The following is a 23,668-nucleotide window of genomic DNA, read 5'->3' as shown; positions in this document are numbered from 1 at the left end:
GAAAGGATTTAGTAGAGAACATCCACGATAAAGTTTGCAACTTTTGGTCGCTAATAAAAAAGCCTTGCCTGTACCGGAAGTAGCAGACGATGTGCGCGTGACTTCACGGGTTGTGGAGCTCCTCACATCTGAACATTGTTTACAATGTGGGCGGCATAGCTCGGTTGGTAGAGTGGCCGTGCCAGCAATTTGAGGGTTGCAGGTTCGATTCCCGCTTGTGCCATCCTAGTCACTGCCGTTGTGTCCTTGGGCAAGACACTTTACCCACCTGCTCCCAGTGCCACCCACACTGGTTTAAATGTAACTTAGATATTGGGTTTCACTATGTAAAGCGCTTTGAGTCACTTGAGAAAAGCGCTATATAAATATAATTCACTTCACTTCACATAATGTGAGCCACCAGCAGTAAAAGCGATTCAGACCGAGAAAGCGACGATTTCCCCATTAATTTGAGCGAGGATGAAAGATTTGTGGATGAGGAAAGTTAGAGTGAAGCACTAATTAAAAAGAAAAGGAGACGGCTCCAGGCGGCGGCAGTGTGAGCAATTCAGATGTAATTAGACACATTTACTAGGATAATTCTGGAAAATCCCTTATCTGCGTATTGTGTTACCAGTATTTTAGTGTCATACCTGAAAGTCGGATGGCTGCGGTGAACGCCAGTGTCTCTGAGAGAAGCTGAGGAGCTACGATCACACCTGCCTTTTTGAGCTGCAGGATGAGGTCGCATAGTCTACTAAATCCTTTCAGCAAAAATATGGCAATATCGCGAAATGATCAAGTATGACACATAGAATGGACCTGCTATCCCCGTTTAAATAAGAACATCTCATTTCAGTAGGCTTTTAAAATAAAAAAAATGTCAAAATGGCCCCCGCTTGCTTTGATTTTTCAGTCTGCGGCCCTAAGTGGAAAAAGTTACTAAGGACACACATTGATGCTTTGTCCCCCCACCTGCAGCTCAAGCCACCGCAGCCTTCCAGACCAGATACTCCGACATATTCCCCAGTAAAGTGTGCCTGCAGCTGAAGATCAGGGAGGTCCGGCAGAAGATCATGCAGACTGCCACCCCATCCGACGCCTCGGGTCTCCCCATGCCCCCTGATGCCCTGCCCGGACCCTCCGGTGCCCAACCAGGGGACGCAGGAAGGGGGGCAGGAGATCTGCAGGACGACGTAGACGAGGAAGGCGGGGCAGAGGGGAGCCCGCAGGATCCCGGCGACTCGCAGGACTCTTCCAGGTGAAGATCGAGGACCAGTTTCAGTCTTTGACATGAGATACCAAAAAAAAAAGGCGCGGAAACCTTTTTTTGTATTAATCATTTCTCCTTCGGAAGTGACAGATATCAAACAGTCTGGAAAAGTCTTAAAAGCTTTAAAAAGATTGGAGTCGGACAGGAAAGCTTCTTGGAAGTTCCTGCAGACACTTGGGGGCTGGGCCCCTGGACTCTGAACCACCCGGTTCCTTTATCTCCATTCTCAAGACCTTTTCCGGAAAGGTCTGACACTTCTGGCTGTGCCGTCATTCCCGCTGCACAGATCATCAATCAGAGAGGAAGCAAACATTCCCGTGCCTCTTGTTGTCGGTTAAGCATGAAGGAAGGAAGGTTAGTGCGTCTTTGGCCATTATCCTTTTTTTTTTGGCAAAATAGTTTTATTGACCCTTTTTAAAAAAAAATCATTATGGGTTTGTTCCTGTGACTTTTAATATTATTATATTAATGAATCCTCCTGTCATTGCATCCTTCTTCTTGGCTGGAGGCTGCCTCACGCATGCACATTCACCCCCGCCGTGCTCCAGTCTTCCCACCACTGGCTTTTTAGCAAACATTCCTTCAGTAACACAAATCAGTATTTATCGACAACACTTCTTTCCTTCTTTTGTCACCTTCCCGCTCTACCCTGAGCTCCTTCCACAATCAAACACACTGATCACGTCTTGGATAAATCCTGTAGTGGTTATGGACACAAATGGACTGTTAAAGGTGCCCCTTCTTTAAAACACAATTATATGGCTTTTCAATGTTTTTTGTGTTCTACTTCTTGTTTTCGCTGTTCAGTATCCGAGAGACACAAACAATTTTTGTATCTGTAACTTTCAGTATGCCAATAAAAGAGCAATTAGGTGGTGAATGAGGCCAAATATTTATTCAGTTCATGTATTTCATGGCAGCGGTCCACAGAAATGTAAACTTATTAAAAAAGGTCATGTGATGTACAACTTTTTTATATACAAGCCAAAAGCTTTTAAAGCACTTTTTGTCCATTTCAAAATGCTGTCTCACAACTTTGCAGATACAACATCTGCGACTATTAATCATTGATCAGCATTTTTTCAGTTTTTTTGTTTTGTTTGATGGCCATTTGTCCTCAGAGCAGGTGCATACCTTCAATGGAAACGGTCTCCATGGCGAGGCCGTTCTCCAGCGCCGTGTGAAAGATCTCCAACGCCTGCTCGAAAGGCACCACCCCTCCCTCGCTGCTCTCAATGATGGCAATGGTCTCCCCAAACTCATTGCACATGATGGTTGGACTGGCCTGGGACACAATGATGGACATATTTCATTCACACTTTGAGAGTAGAGGCCCGGGAAATACATTTTTAGATGCATCACAATTCGGACATGCTTGATTATAAAATCGATTACCGATTTTTCGGACTATAAGTCACAGTTTTTTTCATAGTTTGGCTGGGGGTGCGACTTATGTGTGAAATTATTAACACATTACTGTAAAATATCAAATATTATTTAGCTCATTCGCGGAAGAGACGAAGAAAATGTCCACAATCGTTACACACACGTCAACCAATAAGAAGTCGGCGGGGGAGGGTCATGGCAGAAGTGCATTGTGGGTCATGGAATGCTAACTGCTATGTGCTACTGCCGTACCTATTAAAATGGATCATTTCATTGTTGGCGACTTATGTGTGAAATTATTAACACATTACCGTAAAATATCAAATAATATTATTTAGCTCATTCGTGGAAGAGACTAGACGTATAAGATTTCATGGGATTTATCGATTAGGAGTGACTGATTGTTTGGTAAAGGTATAGCATGTTCTATATGTTATAGTTATTTGAATGACTCTTACCATAATATGTTAGGTTAACATAGCAGGCACCTTCTCAGTTGGTTATTTATGCCTCATATAACGTACACTTATTCAGCCTGTTGTTCACTATTCTTTATTTTGAAGTGAAGTGAATTATATTTATATAAATAAATGATAAATGGGTTGTACTTGTATAGCGCTTTTCTACCTTCAAGGTACTCAAAGCGCTTTGACACTACTTCCACATTTACCCATTCACACACACATTCACACACTGATGGAGGGAGCTGCCATGCAAGGCGCCAACCAGCACCCATCAGGAGCAAGGGTGAAGTGTCTTGCTCAGGACACAACGGACTAAATACATATATATATATATATATATATATAAATATAGCGCTTTTCTCTAGTGACTCAAAGCGCTTTTACATAGTGAAACCCAATATCTAAGTTAGATTTAAACCAGTGTGGGTGGCACTGGGAGCAGGTAGGTAAAGTGCCTTGCCGAAGGACACAACAACTGTGACTAGGATGGCAGAAGCGGGAATCGAACCTGCAACCCTCAAGTTGCTGGCTTGGCTGCTCTACCAACCGAGCTCTACCAAATGTCTATTCTTGGTGTCGGGTTTTGTCAAATACATTTCCCCAAAAAATGCGATTTATAGTGGGGCAAAAAAGTATTTAGTCAGCCAGCGATTGTGCAAGTTCTCCCACTTAAAATGATGACAGAGGTCTGTAATTTTCATCATAGGTACACTTCAACTGTGAGAGGCAACAGGAATTCACATTGTAGGAATTCTAAAGAATTTATTTGTAAATTATGGTGGAAAATAAGTATTTGGTCAACCATTCAAAGCTCTCACTGATGGAAGGAGGTTTTGGCTCAAAATCTCACGATACATGACCCCATTCGTTCTTTCCTTAACACGGATCAATCGTCCTGTCCCCTTAGCAGAAAAGCAGCCCCAAAGCATGATGTTTCCACCCCCATGCTTCACAGTAGGTATGGTGTTCTTGGGATGCAACTCAGTATTCTTCTTCCTCCAAACACAAGTTGAGTTTATACCAAAATGGATACATGGATGATACAGCAGAGGATCGGGAGAATGTCATGTGGTCAGATGAAACCAAAATAAAACTTTTTGGAATAAACTCAACTGGTGGTGTTTGGAGGAAGAAGAATACCGAGTTGCATCCCAAGAACACCATACCTACTGTGAAGCATGGGGGTGGAAACATCATGCTTTGGGGCTGTTTTTCTGCTAAGGGGACAGGACGATTGATCCGTGTTAAGGAAAGAATGAATGGGGTCATGTATCGTGAGATTTTGAGCCAAAACCTCCTTCCATCAGTGGGAGCTTTGAATGGTTGACCAAATACTTATTTTCCACCATAATTTACAAATACATTCTTTAGAATTCCTACAATGTGAATTCCTGTTGCCTCTCACAGTTGAAGTGTACCTATGATGAAAATTACAGACCTCTGTCATCATTTTAAGTGGGAGAACTTACACAATCGCTGGCTGACTAAATACTTTTACCCCACTGTATACTCCAGTGTGACTTATATATATGTTTTTCCCCCTCTTTATTATGTATTGTCAGCAGGTGCGACTTATACTCCGAGATATACGATAGTTATTGTCGATAAGAGATTAATTGTTTGTATATAAAGTAATGCAGACAGTTCAACAATTTAGCTGACTGCAGCAAGCCACCTCACTGAGAACCATCCAGCTCCTTTTATTATATTCCAGTTTAACACACATTTCTATTAATTTAATAAATGCGATGGGAATTAATTTCACTTTCTTATTACAAATGCACTTGTTTTTTAAAGATGAAAGTGATAAACACTTATTTAGTGAAACAAAAATAAATGTAAAAGCTGCATCCATATACAGTACAGGCCAAAATTTGGACACATCTTCTCATTTCAATGCCTTTTCTTTATTTTTATGACTATTAGGGGTGTGCGGGAAAATCGATTCAAATATTAATCGTGATTCTCACATTGTGCAATTCTTTTTTTCTTTTTTTTATCGATTTTTTAAATTTTTTTATTTATTATCAATCCAACAAACCACTACACAGCAATACCATAACAATGCAATCCAATTCCAAAACCAAACCTGACCCAGCAACACTCAGAACTGCAATAAACAGAGCAATTGAGAGGAGACATGAATTGAATGAATTTACCATGAATTGATTAACGTGGACCCCGACTTAAACAAGTTGAAAAACTTATTGGGGTGTTACCATTTAGTGGTCAATTGTACGGAATATGTACTGTACTGTGCAATCTACTAATAAAAGTATCAATCACTCAATCAAAAGACACAAACACCACACAGAACAAACCAAAAATAGTGAAACAAAAATGAATATTATCAACAACAGTATCAATATTAGTTATAATTTCAGCATAGCAGTGATTAAAAATCCCTCATTGACATTATCATTAGACATTTATAAAAATAAAGAAAACAACAATAGTGTCACAGTGGCTTACACTTGCATCACATCTCATAAGCTTGACAACACACTGTGTCCAATATTTTCACAAAGATAATATAAGTTTTATTTTTGGTTCGTTTAATAGTTAAAACAAATTTACATTATTTTAAAAATCAGTTGATAAAACATTGTCCTTTACAATTATAAAAGCTTTTTACAAAAATCTACTACTCTAGCATGTCAGCAGACTGGGGTAGATCCTGCTGAAATCCTATGTATTGAATGAATACAGAATCCTGTTGAATCGGGAAAAAAAATCGTTTTTGAATCGAGAATTGTTGAATTGAAAAAAAAAAAATCGATATTGAATCAAATCGTGGGACAGCCAAAGATTCACAGCCCTAATATTTATATTGTAGATTGTCACTGAAGGCATCACAACTGTGACACCTGTGAAGTGAAAACCATTTCAAGTTCACCTCTTGAAGTCCGAGAGAATGCCAAAAGTGTGCAAAGCAGTAATGAGCGCAAAGGGTGGCTATTTTGAAGAAACTAGAATATAAAACATGTTTTCAGTTTTTTCCCCTTTTTTTTGTTAAGTACATAACTCCACACGATGCCTTCAGTGACAATCTACAATGTAAATAGTCATGAAAACGCATTGAATGAGGAGGTGTGTCCAAACTTCTGACCTGTCCTGTACATAAATTAACGATGCATCAATAACAGATTTTAATAGAATTGTGAGGTGCTCTAAAATTCCCATCTCTACTTTGGAGCATTTTTTCCACAGATACAGACTGACCTTTTCACCATCAGATGATTGAATCTGGATGAGGTGAGGCTGCCCCTTGGCAAGTTCCACAGCAGAACCCTCCACCACGGTCACGGTGGAGCTCGAAGACGCCGCCGCAACTTGGGCGGCGACCTCCTTGTCCGGCCTCTGCTGCCTGTTGTGCGTCTTCTTGTGGTTCCTCAGGTTGGAGAAGGTCTTGAAGGCCTTGCTGCAGTAAGGGCACTTGTGGGGCCGCTCGCCCGTGTGCGTTCGGCGATGCTCGGCCAGGTGCATGCTCTGGATGAAGCCCTTCCCACACACCTCGCAGCGGAACGGCCGCTCCCCGGAGTGCGTGCGCAGGTGCTCGCGCAGGTGCGTGTTCTGCCGGAAGCGCTTGCCGCACACCTGGCAGGGGAAGGGGCGCTCGCCCGTGTGGACCCTCTGGTGCAGCGCCACACCGGAGGTGGAAACAAAGAACTTGCCGCAGATGAGACACTGGTGGGATTTAGGCCGCTTCATGGAGGCACCACGCAGCCGCCCCGGACCCAGGTGGCTCAGTTTATGGAGTCGCAGGTTGGCGGCAGAGTTCAGCTTTTTACCGCAGATGTCACAGTCCAGACCTCCTTGTGTGACAACGCCACAATCTTCTAATCCCGTCTCATTTAGTGCTGTGGCGTCTCCGCCCGGGGGCAGCAGGGGGTGCTGCTCCAAACAGTGTTCGTCCCGCCGCCTCCCAGTGACGAAGCCGGCGGCGCAGTGAAGGCACGGGAACGGGGCGGGAGATCCCGGGTGATGCGTGTAGCGATGCACCGCCAGCCTGTTGGCGTTGCTAAAGGTGGCGGGGCAATCGGGGCAGGTCAGTCCAGCCGCCCCCAGGTGCAGCCGGCTGTGCTGACGCAGGTTGGACGACTGCGAGAAGGAGCGGTTACACAAGCTGCAGTGGTAAGGCTTCACGCCCGTGTGGATGAGGTTGTGTCGCCTGAGGTTGGCGAGGGACGAGAAGGTCTTGCCACAGTCGGCGCACTGGAACGGCCGCTCGCCCGTGTGCGTGCGGCTGTGGTTGCGCATGTGGATCTGCTTCTTGAATGACTTGCCGCACACGCCGCACACGAAGCTGCGTTCAACAGCGTGCGCCTTGCGACGGTGGTAGACGAACTGCATCTGTGAGGGGAATGTTTTGGAGCAGGAATGGCAAGTGAATGTTTTTTTGGCCGACAAAAGGGAGGGATCACTTCCCGAAGAGCCGGGTGCGACGTCCTCAGGAGCTTTGGCGGCGGAGACTTCCGCTGCCGCCGCAACCTGGATCATCTTCTCTTCCTGCCTGGCCACCTCACTTCTCCCTGAAGGATCCTGGTCCATATTCTCCATCTCCTCCTCTGTGAGCGGGGGCATCAGGCGAACGTTTTTCTCCCTCACTCTCTGCAGGATGGCGAGGGTGGATTGCGACGCTCGGCGTGGAGCCGCATCCACCTGGAGAGAGAAGAAAGCATCTGAGTCCCATTCAAACATGTCTTACAGGTTCAGGACTGTAAGAAAGTAGGAATGTGGAGTACACTGGTGGTAGCAATGGAGCTCTTCGCACCAGAGGCGTCAAGGCTGAGGTGTGTTTGCCGGTGGTAGAGGTACTTGGTCATGTTGGCGAAGGTTTTGTTGCAGAACTGACATTTGTGAAAGGGATCTGAGGTGTGCAACTTCCTGCAAAATGGAAGCAAAGCTGAAGCACACAGAAGTACAAACCTCGTTTCCATAGGAGTTGGGAAATTGTGTTAGATGTAAATATAAACGGAATACAATGATTTGCAAATCCTTTTCAACCCATATACAGTTGAATGCACTACAAAAACAACAACATATTTGATGTTCAAACTCATAAACTTAATTTTTTTTTGCAAATAACAATTAACTTAGAATTTCATGGCTGCAACACGTGCCAAAGTAGTTGGGAAAGGGCATGTTCACCACTGTGTTACATCACCTTTTCTTTTAACCACACTCAATAAATGTTTGCGAACTGAGGAAACTAATTGTTGAAGCTTTGAAAGTGGAATTCTTTCTCATTCTTGTTTTATGTAGAGCTTCAGTCCTTCAACAGTCCGGGGTCTCCGTTGTCGTATTTTACGCTTCATAATGTGCCACACATTTACAATTGGAGACAGGTCTGGACTGCAGGCGGGCCAGGATAGTACACGCACTCTTTTTTTACAAAGCCACGCTGTTGTAACACGTGCTGAATGTGGCTTGGCATTGTCTTGCTGAAATAAGCAGGGGCATCCATGAAAAAGATGGCGCTTAGATGGCAGCATAGGTTGTTCCAAAACCTGTATGTACCTTTCAGCATTAATGGTGCCTTCACAAATGTGTAAGTTACCCATGCCTTGGGCACTAATACACCCCCATAGCATCACAGATGCTGGCTTTTGAACTTTGCGCCTATAACAGTCTTGATGATTCTTTTCCTCTTTGCTCTGGAGGACACAACGTCCAAATGTTTCCAAAAACAATTTGAAATGTGGACTAGTCAGACCACAGAACACTTTTCCACTTTGTATCAGTCCATCTTAGATGATCTCGGGCCCAGAGAAGCGGGCGGCATTTCTGGATGTTGTTGATAAATGGCTTTTGCTTTGCATCGTAGAGCTTTAACTTGCACTTACAGATGTAGCGACAAACTGTATTTAGTGACAGTGGTTTTCTGAAGTGTTGCTGAGCCAATGTGGTGATATCCTTAAGATTTTGATGTCGGTTTTTGAAATAGTGCCGTCCGAGGGATCGAAGGTCACGGTCATTCAATGTTGGTTTCCGGCCTACGTGGAGTGATTTCTCCAGATTCTCTGAACCTTTTGATGATATTATGGACCGTAGATGTTGAAATCCCAAAATTTCTTGCAATTCCACTTTGAGAAACGCTGTTCTTAAACTGTTTGACTATTTGCTCACACAGTTGTGGACAAAGGGATGTACCTCGCCCCATCCTTTCTTGTGAAAGACTGAGCATTTTTTGGGAGGCTGTTTTTATACCCAATCACGGCACCCACCTGTTCCCAATTAGCCTGCACACCTGTGGGATGTTCTAAATAAATGTTTGATGAGCATTCCTCAACTTTATCGGTATTTATTGCCACCTTTCCCAACTTCTTTGTCACGTGTTGCCAGCATCAAATTCTAAAGTTAATGATTATTTGCAAAAAATATATATTTTATCAGTTTGAACATCAAATATGTTGTCTATGAAGCACATTCAACTAAATATGGGTGGAAAATGATTTGCAAATCATTGTATTCCGTTTATATTTACATCTAACACAATTTCCCTACTCATACGGAAACAGGGTTTGTAGAAAACCTGGTCCTGTTCTGAGTGCTCACCTGTGCACAATGAGGGTCATCTCCGTGGTAAAGCATTGGCCGCAATCCACACACAGATACCTGGCCACGCCCGAGTGAGAACGCAGGTGAGTCTGCAGCGACGTTTCCTTCTTAAAGACCTTTCCGCACTCGTTGCATTCGTGCGTGCCCATCTCGTGCACGCGCTGGTGGGCACTGAGGCGGTTGGCGGAGTTGAAGGTGCGGTCACACAGCGTACATTGCTGAGGCTTGGCCCATGCCGCACCTTTCTTCTCCGCTATTCTAAACTGATTTGGTTGTCGCATTGTCAAGCTGTCCGTCTTGTGTGCTTTCTCAACGCCACCTATTTGTCCCGCCTCTGCGCTTTCTTTCTCCTGCCCCAGGAAGTGTTCCCCCTGGTGTTGGAGTAAGTCCTCCGGGCTTTGGAAGAGGAGAGAGCATTCGGAGCATTCGTAGGGGTGGATGACCACCATCTCAGCCGCCTGCCACTGGGTGTCGCTGCGGGCGCTCGGTGCCAACCTCAGCTCCACTCTCCGGGTGCCCTTCTTTCCCTGACCAAGCAGGCTGGAGCCGTCGGCCAGAGCTTGAGCGGTTAGAATCTGAAGGTGCATGGTGGCCAAGCCCGGGTTGGACGTCACAGGGGGTAGCAGGGAAGCGCGGGAGGCCGATTTGGAGACCTCAGAGTGGTCGGTCTTCTTTTTCTGCTGCTGTGCGAACACCTGAAAGATCCACAAAGTCAAATAGACTAACCTTTCGTCTCTATCTGATAGGGGTGTAACGGTACACAGAAATTTCGGTTGGGTACGTACCTCGGTTTAGAGGTCACGGTTCAATTCATTTTCGGTACAGTAAGAAAACAAAATATAAATTTGGGGGTTAATAATTTACCAAATTTGTAAACAATGGCTTTATCCTTTTAACATTGGGAACACTATAATAGTTCTGCACACGTTAATCCACATTAAACTGCCTCAAGTTGTTGCTCAGATTAAATAAAATGACAAAACGTTCCTTCCACATATAAAAAGTGCAACATTAAACAGTTTCCAGTCAACTCATCATGCTTAATTTATCACAGCATTTGGGAAGCCTGTAGTTGACTTTTATCATGTAAATGTTATATTTTTATCAACATGTGATAGTGGGGAACCTGCCATACAAAACTAGGCTGCTACATTACTAATGATTAATATAACTATAGCTGAAAAAAATAGTACAATAGCAATAGGAGAGACTATTCATCCCTGAACACCATGGAGTTCATGTAGGCTTAATGATGCACTTACATTATGTCACTAGCATACACACACACACACACAAACAGCAAAAGGAGCTAATGTCACGCTAAAAGCTAATTAGCCTTCACCTCAACCCAGAACTGCGAGCGAGCTGAGCTGCAGTTTAAGTTTTTAGAAGGTCAACGGGCTCATAGTGATGTTAGCAGTAGTTCTGACTGGGAGGTGTTTTTTATAATTTGGGGAGAGTACGCTGCTCACTTGCTAAACACCTATCTGCTCTGAATACGCACTGCTGATTGGCTTTGTATGTAACCAATCAGATGGTTGTGTGGGTGGGGCAATGCTGGATGCTGAGACAGAGGCAGAAAGCAGAGCAGCTTGTTATGACTAGCTTACAAACTTGTTCGATACACCTCCGAACCGGACCGAAAACCCCGGACCGAAAACCCCGTACCGAAACGGTTCAATACAAATACACATACTGTTACACACCTACCATCTGAGGATACACACGTTTCATTCCACGCACCTGTGCCAAGATTTCCCCAGCCTGTTGCTCACTCAGCACAAAGTTTGGCACGTTGTTGATGGGAGTCACGGTGCCGTCTGGTTGGAGCACATACTCCTGTAGGCCAAGGCAGGAATGACTCTGATATAGCTTTGCATTAGATCCACTTTCACGGTAGTAGTTGATGAATGACATCTGTGACCCTCACCATGGTCTCCATGTGGCTGTGTGTGGCGCTCGTGCTGTGGCTTCTGCGGTGCTCCAGCCAAGAATCAGGTGAGTCAAACAGGGCCAAGCAGTCCAGACACTGGTACTGGGGAGACTGCGCACCAGAATCTTCAGGCACCAGGGCCTCACTGTACTCTGAGGAATGATAACGCAGAAGTTGGTTAGTGTACAGTCTCTAATTCAAAGAATTGATACTGATGTTTCAAAATACACATTTGTTAAAATTGTGATTATATTCGAATTGAGATTATTTTTTTTTCTTAAATTATCGATTAAAAAAAATATCCCCAAACCCACTTTAAAAAGTTGAGCCTTTTTTTTAAGAAAACATGATTTCTTTATTCTCAAAGTCATACTTTATCTAGTATATTTGATAGCTTTTCCCTCATAATGTAACTTTTGCAGAGGTGTCAAACTTGTTTTCACTGCAGTTATATAACCGCGAATATACTGTACATGACTTAATGTATAATTGCCTCAAGATAGTACACAATCGCCTTGATTGCATTTGCTTAGATCAGGGGTCACCAACGCGGTGCCCGCGGGCACCAGGTAGCCCATAAGGGCCAGATGAGTAGCCCGCTGGCCTGTTCTAAAAATAGCTCAAATAGCAGCACTTACCAGTGAGCTGACTCTATTTTTTTAATTTTATTTATTTACTAGCAAGCTGGTCTTGCTTTGCTCGACATTTTTAATTCTAAGAGGGACAAAACTCAAATAGAATTTGAAAATCCAAGAAAATATTTTAAAGACTTGGTCTTCACTTGTTTAGATAAATTCATAAATTTTTTTACTTTGCTTCTTATAACTTTCAGAAAGACAATTTTAGAGAAAAAAATACAACCTCAAAAATGATTTTAGGATTTTTAAACATATACCTTTTTACCTTTTAAATTCCTTCCTCTTCTTTCCTGACAATTTAATTCAATGTTCAAGTTAAAAAAAATGTATTATTATAAAGAATAATAAATACATTTTATTTTAATTCTTCATTTTAGCTTTTGTTTTTTCGACGAAGAATTCAAAAAAAATATTCTGGCAAATATAGAAAATCTGTAGAATCGAATTTCAAACTTATTACAAACTCTTTTGAATTTCTTTTAAAATTTTTGTTCTGGAAAATCTAGAAGAAATAATGATTTATCTTTGTTAGAAATATAGCTTGGTCCAATTTGTTGTATATTATAACAAAGTGCAGATTGGAGTTTAACCTATTTAAAACATGTCATCAAAATTCTAGAATTAATCTTAATCAAGAAAAATTACTAATGATGTTCCATAAATTTTTTTTTTTTTTAAAAGATTCGAATTAGCTAAATTTTCTATTCATTTTTTTTTCGTTTGAATTTTGAATTTTAAAGAGTCGAAATTAAAGATAAACTATGTTTCAAAATCTTATTTTAATTTTTTTCATGTTTTGTCCTCTTTTTTAAACCGTTCAATTAAGTGTTTTTTCATAATTTATTCTCTACAAAAAACCTTCCGTAAAAGGAAAAAAAAAAATGTACGACGAAATGACATACAGAAATGCCAATTTTTTTATAAATATAGATTTATTAATTAAAGGTAAATTGAGCAAATTGGCTATTTCTGGCAATTTATTTTAGTGTGTGTATCAAACTGGTAGCCCTTCGTATTAATCAGTAGCCAAGAAGTAGCTCTTGGTTTCAAAAAGGTTGGTGACCCCTGGCTTAAATGTTTTACATACACATTAATGTCTAACGTGCTTTGAAATCATAGGTCAGGGTGACAGATATTTTAACAATACTGGTGATGTATGGTACTATAGTTTGTTGCATTATCAGATAGTAAAGTTAAAAAAACAACATGCAAGTTTTCTGTCAAAACTAAGAACGAATGCATTTAGTAAAAATAATGAAGTGCTTAATTGATACATCATGTTCAGGCCACATAAAACAACATTACGTTTGACCATTGTGTTTTACAATGTAAAAACTAAAATTATTACTTTGGTCCACACAAGTTTTTGCCATACTTTCTGAGTATACCAAGACTAAAATTCTAAATATGAGTCTCAAATTTCCCTTGTTTGTCCTTAATTTTGTCAGTTACTTTTTCCACACATATAGTGGAAGGTTGTGGCAGAACGCCCAGAAGTTGGTCAATTTGTTAATTTCAAAATGTTAAGTACAAATGAATGAGACAAGTTTGGGGGGATTTTGCCATAGTTAGGGTCTAGTTATGATTACTAACACATTCATTACACATTAACAAAACCATGAAACCTGGACAAGCAAACGTCACAGAGGTGAATCACAAGACGTTAACGCAAAAACTATAATAGTTAGACCAAAAATGTTTGCAGCAGAAACTAATAGGATAAGTTTGGGAAATTTTCAAGATAGTTGGGGGGATTACTAAAACATAGTTACACATTAATAACAAAAGCAAAAATCATGATGGCCCAAACAAATATTTCCGCAGCACAAATGTAACACACAGAAGTTTGAGGAGCTTTGGGAAAAAGTGGGGCAACTTCACACAGGTGAATCGCCTAACATTGATAACTTAAAAACAGTAAGAGACCAAAAATGTTTGCAGCACCAATAACGGACTGGTTTAGGGAGGTTTTCAAAAGGTGGGGGGGTGGTTATGAATACCGAAACGCTAATAACTTAAAAATTATAATAGTTCAAACATTTCGCAGCACAAAACAAATGAAACAAGCTTGAGGTGAGTTGGACCATGTGAGGGGGTTGAATGACATCACTAGTCAGAAAGTGTATTTTAGAATAACTTAAAGAGGAACTGTATTTTATTGGAATTTTGCCCATCGTTCACAATCATGAAAGACATGACGGATTCATTTTTTTAATTTGTTGTAACCCGTAAATGAAAGTCTGCTTACAGCGGAGCCAATGGGAAGTCCTCTTTTACACCCATAAAATCCAATAAATAACCATTAAAAAAGCGCCAACATCATTTACATTTTGTGACTTGAGAATTAACCAAGTATTAGTGATATTGTTATTATAAGCGCTTAAGCAGACAAACTATTTATAGCCACGCCGTGCTCACGAGCTTGTGTGCATAAGTTACCCTGATCGACTGGTTTGCTGCTTGTCAAACTTTATTCTAGATCATAAATCGTGCCTCTCACCTGAATAGTAGAAGGATGAAGACCTATTCCGACAACACTGTACACTTTGACAGCCAATTTAGACCCGAATATGGCGAACGACACGAAAAGACGCTTGGTTCCACCCCCCCTTTCATCTGTTGACCCTGATAAAGTCTGCAGTGAGTGGTAATCAGTGATGTAGTTGAACATCATTGCTCCGCATAAGCTTAAAATGAGCAAAAGTCGTAAATATTAAATGTTATTCTATAAATGTGCCTGTTACTACATTACATATATACTTACATTTTGCATATACAACTTTAATAGGAGGTATTTGGGTGTTTTTTTTAAGGGTTTTATAGGCAGTATAGAGCAACTGACATAGGCTCCATCGTAAGCAGACTTTTGAACGCATTTTTTTATGTTTAAAATTATTCAAAAAAGAATACCTGTTCAAAAGAAGCCTGCTCAGGGGTCTAGTGCAGTGGTTCTCAACCTTATTTCAGTGATGTACCCCCTGTGAACATTTTTTTTAACTCAAGTACCCCCTAATCAGAGCAAAGCATTTTTGGTTGAAAAAAAAAAAAAGAGATAAAGAATTAAAATACAGCACTATGTCATCAGTTTCTGATTTATTAAATTGTATAACAGGGCAAAATATTGCTCATTTGTAGTGGTCTTTCTTGAACTATTTGGGAAAAAAGATATAAAAATAACTAAAAACTTGTTGAAAAATAAACAAGTGATTCCATTATAAATTAAAAATTCTACACATAGAAGTAATCATCAACTTAAAGTGCCCTCCTTAGGGATTGTAATAGAGATCCATCTGGATTCATGAACTTCATTCTAAACATTTCTTAACAAAAAAATAATATTTTAAACATAAATGATATTTATTGAACATGTCCACAAAAAATCTAGCTGTCAACACTGAATATTGCATTTCTTTTCACAGTTTATGAAGTTACATTCATATTTTGTTGAAGTATTATTCAATAAATATATTTATAAAGGACTTTTTAATTGTTGCTATTTTTACAATTTTTTTTAAAATCTCACGTACCCCTTGGCGCACCTTCAAGTACCCCCAGGGGTACGCTTACCCCAATTTGAGAACCACTGGCCTAGTGGTTAGTGTCTGCCTGGAGATCGATAAGTTGTGAGTTCAAACCCCGGACGAGTCATACCAAGGACTATAAAAATTGGGACCCATTACCTGCCTGCTTGGCACTCAGCATCAAGGGCTGGAATTATGATTCCCGAGCGCGGCCACCTCTCACTGCTCCTCTCACCTCCCATGGGGTGGAACAAGGGGATGGGTCAAATGCGGAGAGTTCATTTCACCACACCTAGTGTGTGTGTGACTATCAGTGGTACTTTAACTATAATACATCCATCCACGTCTCATGATTGTGAAAAGTAGGCAAAAATCCAAAAAGAGTCCCCTTTAAAAAATCGGAACGACACAAACCAGAATTTTTTTATTGGAACAAGTTTAGGAAGATTTGGACAGGATAGCACACTTGCCAGCCTTGAGACCTTCGATTTCGGGAAGTGGGGGGGGCGTAGTTAAGAGGGGAGGAGTATATTTACAGCTACAATTCACCAAGTCAAGAAATACTTGAATTTCAGTGCTCATTTATTTACACATATACACACACATAACACTCATTGTTGAGTTAAGGGTTGAATTGTCCATCCTTGTTCTATTCTCTGTCACTATTTTTCTAACCATATGCATGTACAGTAGATGGCAATATTGTCCTGTTTAAGAGTGTCACAACATTGCTGTTTACGGCGGACGAACTGCTTTACGGTAGACAAAAATGTGACTGCTGTTGTTGTGTGTTGTTACCGCGCTGGCAGGACGTTAATGAAACTGCCTAACAATAAACCCACATAAGAAACCAAGAACTCGCCCTCGATCATTCTACAGTTATAACGTCATTGGGCAGACACGCTATTTATATTGTGGGAAAGAGGACGTGAAAATAGGCTGTCCTCACTCAGGTCAGCATGGAGGGGAGGAGGCGTGGCCTCCAGCTCCGCCTGAATTTCGGGGAAAAATTTGTCCCGGGAGGTTTTCGGGAGAGGCGCTGAATTTCGGGAGTCTCCCAGAAAATCTGGGAGGGTTGGCAAGTATGCAGGATAGGCAACTTCACACAGGATATATTTTGCTATCCGCACTCACCTGGCTGTGCCGTCTCCTTCATATGCATCTCCTGGTGCAGAAGCAGCTCCTCAGAATTGACCAGGATGTTTCCACATTCCAGACACTGGTACTGCTGGCCTTGCTGGTCCGTCTCACACAGGATGGTCTCGCCGGCCTCTAACTCACCTTCTTGGCCGGTGTGAATCTGCTGATGGATCAGCACGTCCTCCAGGGTGTTGAAGAGCAGGTGGCACTCGCTGCACATGTACTGGTGCTCCGTGTAGACCTCTTCAGGCTGGCCAGCCTCCACATAGATGCAGTCAGCCTCCATCATGTCACTCACTGTGTCTCCTTTTGGATTAATGGGCAATCCCTGTGAACACAAAAGCATCTAGATTAGGGCCGCGAACAGGTTGGATTGATTGATTGAAACTTTTATTAGTAGATTGCACATTACAGTACATTTTTCGTACAATTGACCACTATATGGTAACACCCGAATAAAATTTTTCAACGTGTTTAAATGGGGTCCACGTTAATCAATTCATGGTAGGTTTTATCCACCTCGCTGGGATGAGTTTGGCAAGTATAGAAATGAGCCCAAAAAAGTTTTTTAATGAAAGAAACCGCTGTTCTAAATGTGTCCACCAGATGTCGCAATAGCAATTATATGTATGTGTAGAATATGCTACATATATAAAAAAAAAAAAAAATTAAATCATGTTAGTGCACCAGTTGAGGAAAATGAGCAACATACATACCGTAAATAACATCCTAAAATTTGATTTTTATTTTCATAGATTGAAAATTAACACCAATGAGTTGATTGATGAACATTAACAGATAATTTATTTAGAAATTAAATTTAAATTTAATTACCAATAATTGTAACGCACACTAAGTGTGGTGAAATTTGTCCTCTGCATTTGTCCCATCCCTTTGTTCACTCCTGGGAGGTGAGGGGAGCAGTGAGCAGCAGCGGTGGGGTTGGCTGCGCCCGGGAATCATTTTTTGGTGATTTTACCCCCAATTCTGTCCCTTGATACTGAGTGCCAAGCAGGGAGGTAATGGGTCCTATTTTTATAGTCTTTGGTAGGACTCGGTCGGGGTTTGAACTCACGACTTACCGATCAGGGCAGACACTATAACCACTGAGTAGGTGTAAATAGTATAAAGTATGATATAGAAAGTAAGAAAGTATAAATAACGACAAATAAAGGTAGAATACTATATACCGCAACATAGGGCTGGGCGATATATCGCGCGTTTGTCTCTGCGATATAGAAAATAACTATATTGTGATATTCGAGTATACGTTCTCACTCAGTGCTAGCATTTCACGACCAGCTCTCCTCGCTCTTTCTTGTCTGTCTTTCTCACAAACAGCAAGCGCACTATCTTACATACCGTATTTTTCGGATTATAAGTGGCTCCGACCGAAAATGCATAATAAAGAAGGAAAAAAACATATACAAGTCGCACTGGAGTATAAGTCGCATTTTTGTGGGAAATTTATTTGATGAAATCCTGATTGATTGATATTGATTGATACTTTTATTAGTAGATTGCGCAGTACAGTACATATTCCGTACAATTGACCACTAAATGGTAACACCCGAATAAGTTTTTCAACTTTTTTAAGTCGGGGTCCATGTTAATCAATTCATGGTAACACCAAGAATAGACATTTGAAAGGCAATTTAAAATAAATAAAGAATAGTGAACAACAGGCTGAATAAGTGTACGTTATATGAGGCATAAATAACCAAATGAGAACGTGCCTGGTATGTTAACCTAACATATTATGGTAAGAGTCATTCAAATAACTATAACATATAGAACATGCTATACCTTTACCAAACAATCCGTCACTCCTAATCGATAAATCCCATGAAAACGTCCTAAGGTACGCACCGGTTCCTCTTGTCGTTTTCTGCTGCATATTTCACTACGTCCAGCTTGTAATCTGCATGATTTCCTTATCAGTGCCATTTTTGTTCAGGCTTTCTCACTTTTTATAAGTTACCTCTAACGATGAAATGATCTATAGCTATGGCAGTAGCATATAGCAGTTAGCATTCCATGACCCACAATTAACTTCTGCCAGGACCCTCCCCCGCCGATTTCTTATTTGTTGACGTGTGTGTGACGATTGCTGACATTTTCTTTGTCTCTTCTGCGAATTAGATAAATAATATTATTTGATATTTTACGGTTATGTGTTGATAATTTCACACATAAGTCGCTCTAGAGTATATGTCGCACCCCCGGTCAAGCTATGAATAAAACTGCGACTTGTAGTCCGAAAAATACGGTACGTCACATACTGTCACGTCATACGTCACATACGTATACGCCCTTGCGGAGCAGAGGTAACGTTAGCTGTGATGGAGTGGTAATACGAGAAAGAAAAGGTGCAAATCTGGTAACAAATGAAGGAAGAATTAATTCCCTAGAAAAACAGCAGGGGGTCCATCGTCTGGAAGTGGTTTGGCTTCAAGTGGGAATATGTCGAACAGACAACCGTAATTTGTCAAGTGTGGGGCAAAAGAGTTGCTATAAAAAGTAGCATTGCTGCTAATATGTAGCATCATTTGAAAAGTCACCTACTAGAGAATGAAGAGTGCTTACTCCGCATGTCAACATCTCCATTCGGTGCCACACGCCCACACCATCAAAATGCCGAGGCAAACATTTCCAGATCAACACTGTATTAAAAAAAAATTTGATTTTTTTTAGTTGTGATTTCCTGCATGAAAGTTCAAAAGTAGCATATATCAATGCAGTATAAAGAAGAATGTTTTAATGTAGACACACCGAATCATCATACTGCTGTGATTATATGCATTAAGTGTTAAAATATTAAGTTATATATCGTGGGGCTGGGCGATGTATCGATAAAAAACAATATATCGCGAATTTGCCTCTGTGGGATATAGAAAATAACTATATCGTAATATTCAAGTAAATGTTCTCACACAGTTGTTTTTAGCTGCAGGCATTACACTACAGGCATTACACTACAGGCGTTTCTCACTCCTTCTCGTCTCTCCTTCTCACAGACGTAAAACAAGCCCACCTTCTTACATACATCACATAATGTCACGCGTGCAGCGTCATACGCTCTCGCCGAGCAGAGAGGTAGCAGCATGGCTAACATTAGCTGAGCGAATGACATTACAAAAGAGAGAAGGTGCGAAACTGATCACAAATGGAGGAAGAACAATTAATGCCCAAAAAATAGCAGGGGATCCATTAGAGGTGTGGGGAAATCGATTCGAACTTGAATCGCTATTCTCACATTGTTTCTCATTTTTTAAAAATCTTTTTTTTTAATCAATCCAACAAAATAACACACAGCAATACCATAACAATGCAATCCAATTCCAAAACCAAACCTGACCCAGCAACACTCAGAACTGCAATAAACAGAGCAATTGAGAGACACAAACATGACACAGAACAAACCAAAAGTAGTGAAACAAAAATGAATATTATCAACAACAGTATCAATATTAGTTATAATTTCAGCATAGCAGTAATTAAAAATCCCTCACTGACATTATCATTAGACATTTATACGAATTAAAAACAAAGAACAATAGTGTCACAGTGGCTTAAACTTGCATGGCATCTCATAAGCTTGACAACACACTGTGTCCAATGTTTTCACAAAGATAAAATAAGTCATATTTTTGGTTCATTTAATAGTTAAAACAAATTTACATTATTGCAATCAGTTGATAAAACATTGTCCTTTACAATTATAAAAGCTTTTAAAAAAAAATCCACTACTCTGCTAGCATGTCAGCAGACTGGGGTAGATCCTGCTGAAATCCTATGTATTTAATGAATACAGAATCCTTTTGAATCGGAAAAATATCGTTTTTGAATCGAAGATCGCTTTGAATTGAAAAAATCGATTTACAGTATAATCGAATCGCGACCCCAAGAATCGACATTGAATCGAATCGTGGGACACCCAAAAATTCGCAGCCCTAGGATCCATCATCTGGCAGTGGTTTGGCTTCAAGCGGGAAGATATTCAGCTGACAACAGCAATATGCAAAGTGTGCAACAGAAGTGTTGCTACAAAAGGTAGCAGCACAACTAATTTGTTCTTTCATATAAAAAGTCAGCCACGAGAGAATGAAAGGTATTTAATAAATACAGTTTTGGTCAATTGACTTAGTTGTGATTTCCCTCTCTGCATGAAAGTTTAAAAGTAGCATTTAGTAACGCAGTATGAAGAAGAATGTTTTAATGACACATAGAATCATCATACTGATGTAATTATTTGCATCAAGTGTTCATTCAAGGCTAAGGCAAAATATCGAGATATATAGCGTGTATCACGGTGGAAGAGGGGTTACCAAGAATTGATTAACGTGGACCCCGACTTAAACAAGTTGAAAAACCTATTCGAGTGTTACCATTTAGTGGTCAATTGTACGGAATATGTACTGAACTGTGCAATCTACTAATAAAAGTATCAATCAATCAATCAAAAAACAAAGGTCCTGAGTAGTCAGGGTTAAATCCCGGGCTCGGGATCTTTCTGTGTGGAGTTTGCATGTTTTCCCCGTGAATGCGTGGGTTCCCTCCGGGTACTCCGGCTTCCTCCCACCTCCAAAGACATGCACCTGGGGATAGGTTGATTGGCAACACTAAATTGGCCCTAGTGTGTGAATGTGAGAGTGAATATTGTCTGTCTATCTGTGTTGGCCCTGCGATGAGGTGGCGACTTGTCCAGGGTGTACACCACCTTCCGCCCGATTGTAGCTGAGATAGCCACCAGCACCCCCCGCTACCCCAAAAGGGAATAGGCGGTAGAAAATGGATGGATGGATGGATCACGATATGGACTAAAAATATTGCGATATTAAAAAGTGTGTGTGAATTAGTGAATTATATTTATAGAGCGCTTTTCTCTAGTGACTCAAAGCGCTTTACATAGTGAAACCCAATATCTAAGTTACATTTAAACCAGTGTGGGTGGCACTGGGAGCAGGTGGGCAAAGTGCCTTGCCCAAGGACACAACGGCAGTGACTAGGATGGCGTAAGCGGGGATCGAACCTGCAACCCTCAAGTTGCTGACACGGCCGCTCTACCAACCGAGCTATACCGCCCATAAAAAGGCCATATCACCCAGCCCTACCGCAACATGTAAGTGTAAAAAAAACAACTATGATTTGTACATTTGCAAAATGTGTTTGTTCTATTTTTAAACACATAAAACAATATTCTGAAGTTTTCTTTATTTTTAAGTTATCGTGCCGTGATTTTACCAGTCCGACCCACTTAGTAGATTTTACTCCAGGTGCCCCCTCCCATCTAAAAGGAGTTTGACACCCCTGATCTAAATACATTGACTTTGATACACCGTATTTCCTTAAATTGCCGCAGGACATATAATATGCGCCTGCCTTGAATTACTGCCGGGTCAAACTCCCATCCATCCATTTTCTAGCGCTTATTCCCTTTCAGGGTCGCGGGGGGCGCTGGCGCCTATCTCAGCTACAATCGGGCGGAAGGCAGGGTACACCCTGGACAAGTCGCCACCTCATCGCAGGGCCAACACAGATAGACAGACAACATTCACACTCACATTCACACACTAGGGACCATTTAGTGTTGCCAATCAACCAATTTAGTGTTGCCAATCAACCGGGTCAAACTCGCTTCTCAAAATAATTAGCGCATGCTTAGTATTACCGCCTGGTCAAACTCGTGACATCACGAGTGACACTTCCCCTGTCATCATTTTCAAAATGGAGGAGGCTGATTTCAATACCGGTCATTTGAAATCGCTTAAAGGGAAGATTAAGAGTTATTCAGTAGGATTTAAAGTCCAAGCTTACATCACACTCAAACTTTTACTGCATGCCTTTGGTAAGTGCCGTAGTGAAAAGAGGTTTTAAAATAATTAGCGCATGCTTACTTTTACCGCATTCTTTTGGTAAGCGCAGGAGTGAGAAGGGGTTTTGAATTAATTAGCGCCCAGGCGGCACTTCAAGGAAATATGATTTGTCAAATAATTGTTATCATAATCAGGTGGGCTTCGTGAATGATTTGATTAGCAGTTAGCAGACGTCATGTTAGCCTCGCCACAGCTACTTGCTAGCATGCTACTTTATTATCGTGATGCGTGGAAATGTGCTTTTATGGCGTCTGCGGGGGCGCTTGAAGGCGCTCCCCACCCCACGGACAACACAGACCAGTGCCTCCACAGCGCAATTTCCTGACAGCTTCGCCCCGGTTCGCCCGGCGGTCCGTCAGGCGGCGCTAGCTACTTTTCACCGAAGCTGTTCGGCGGCCATGACGGCGGCGGGCCCTTCCTTTCTTAGCCTTACCTATCAATTACTGTGGTTAGACGGTGACTTTTACAGACATCACGGCGCGTCATTCACACGTCCACACGTCCACACGTCCTCCGTCGTGGTCTCCGGAACGGGAGCGGTACATATTTGGACGATATTCGCTAGAAACGCTGATTCAAGGCGTGTTATAACCTAACCCGCCGTTTTGCCTTCATTTTCTAAACAATAAGCCCCGCCCAATGCGGTAGTGCTCAAGCTTTCGAAGCGCTGATAGGCTCGCTCGGCTGCCAATCGTCACATCGCGCTTTGCTTTATGGGTATTGTAGTTTGAGTTTGCCAATCTCAGTCATTTTAGACCAGGGGTGTCCAAACTTTTTCCACAGAGGGCCGCACACGGAAAAATTTAAGCATGCGGCGGCTATTTTGATATTTTTCATTTTTAAACCATAACAAAATATATGGATTTTTTTTTATCCTTAGGGCTCCATAGGGAGCAT

General features: G+C 41.4%; 2 protein-coding genes across 3 annotated transcripts in view; one reads left to right on the top strand and one right to left on the bottom strand.

Moving 5' to 3' along the window:
- cicb (capicua transcriptional repressor b) overlaps positions 1–2,132 on the top strand; it is a 120,470-nt gene extending 118,338 nt beyond the window's left edge. For both annotated transcript variants that reach the window (XM_061915093.1, XM_061915092.1), the window contains exon 20: positions 961–2,132. In XM_061915093.1, coding sequence (XP_061771077.1) covers positions 961–1,244 — 284 coding nt within the window. In that variant the 3' untranslated portion in view covers positions 1,245–2,132. The remainder of the gene's footprint in view (positions 1–960) is intronic.
- znf526 (zinc finger protein 526) lies at positions 2,126–23,418 on the bottom strand. The gene is made up of 8 exons (XM_061915096.1): positions 23,205–23,418; positions 16,890–17,223; positions 11,594–11,748; positions 11,407–11,502; positions 9,661–10,358; positions 7,848–7,989; positions 6,325–7,764; positions 2,126–2,537 (listed from the first exon to the last, which is right to left on the bottom strand). Exons 2-8 carry the CDS (start codon positions 17,182–17,184, stop codon positions 2,370–2,372), a joined length of 2,994 nt encoding a protein of 997 aa, XP_061771080.1. The 5' UTR covers positions 17,185–17,223; positions 23,205–23,418; the 3' UTR covers positions 2,126–2,369.
- Positions 23,419–23,668: the final 250 nt, after the last annotated feature.

The sequence above is a fragment of the Nerophis ophidion genome, linkage group LG11 (genome assembly GCF_033978795.1).
Source record: "Nerophis ophidion isolate RoL-2023_Sa linkage group LG11, RoL_Noph_v1.0, whole genome shotgun sequence".
NCBI lineage: Eukaryota > Metazoa > Chordata > Actinopteri > Syngnathiformes > Syngnathidae > Nerophis > Nerophis ophidion.
This window is presented reverse-complemented; position numbering and strand designations above follow the sequence as displayed.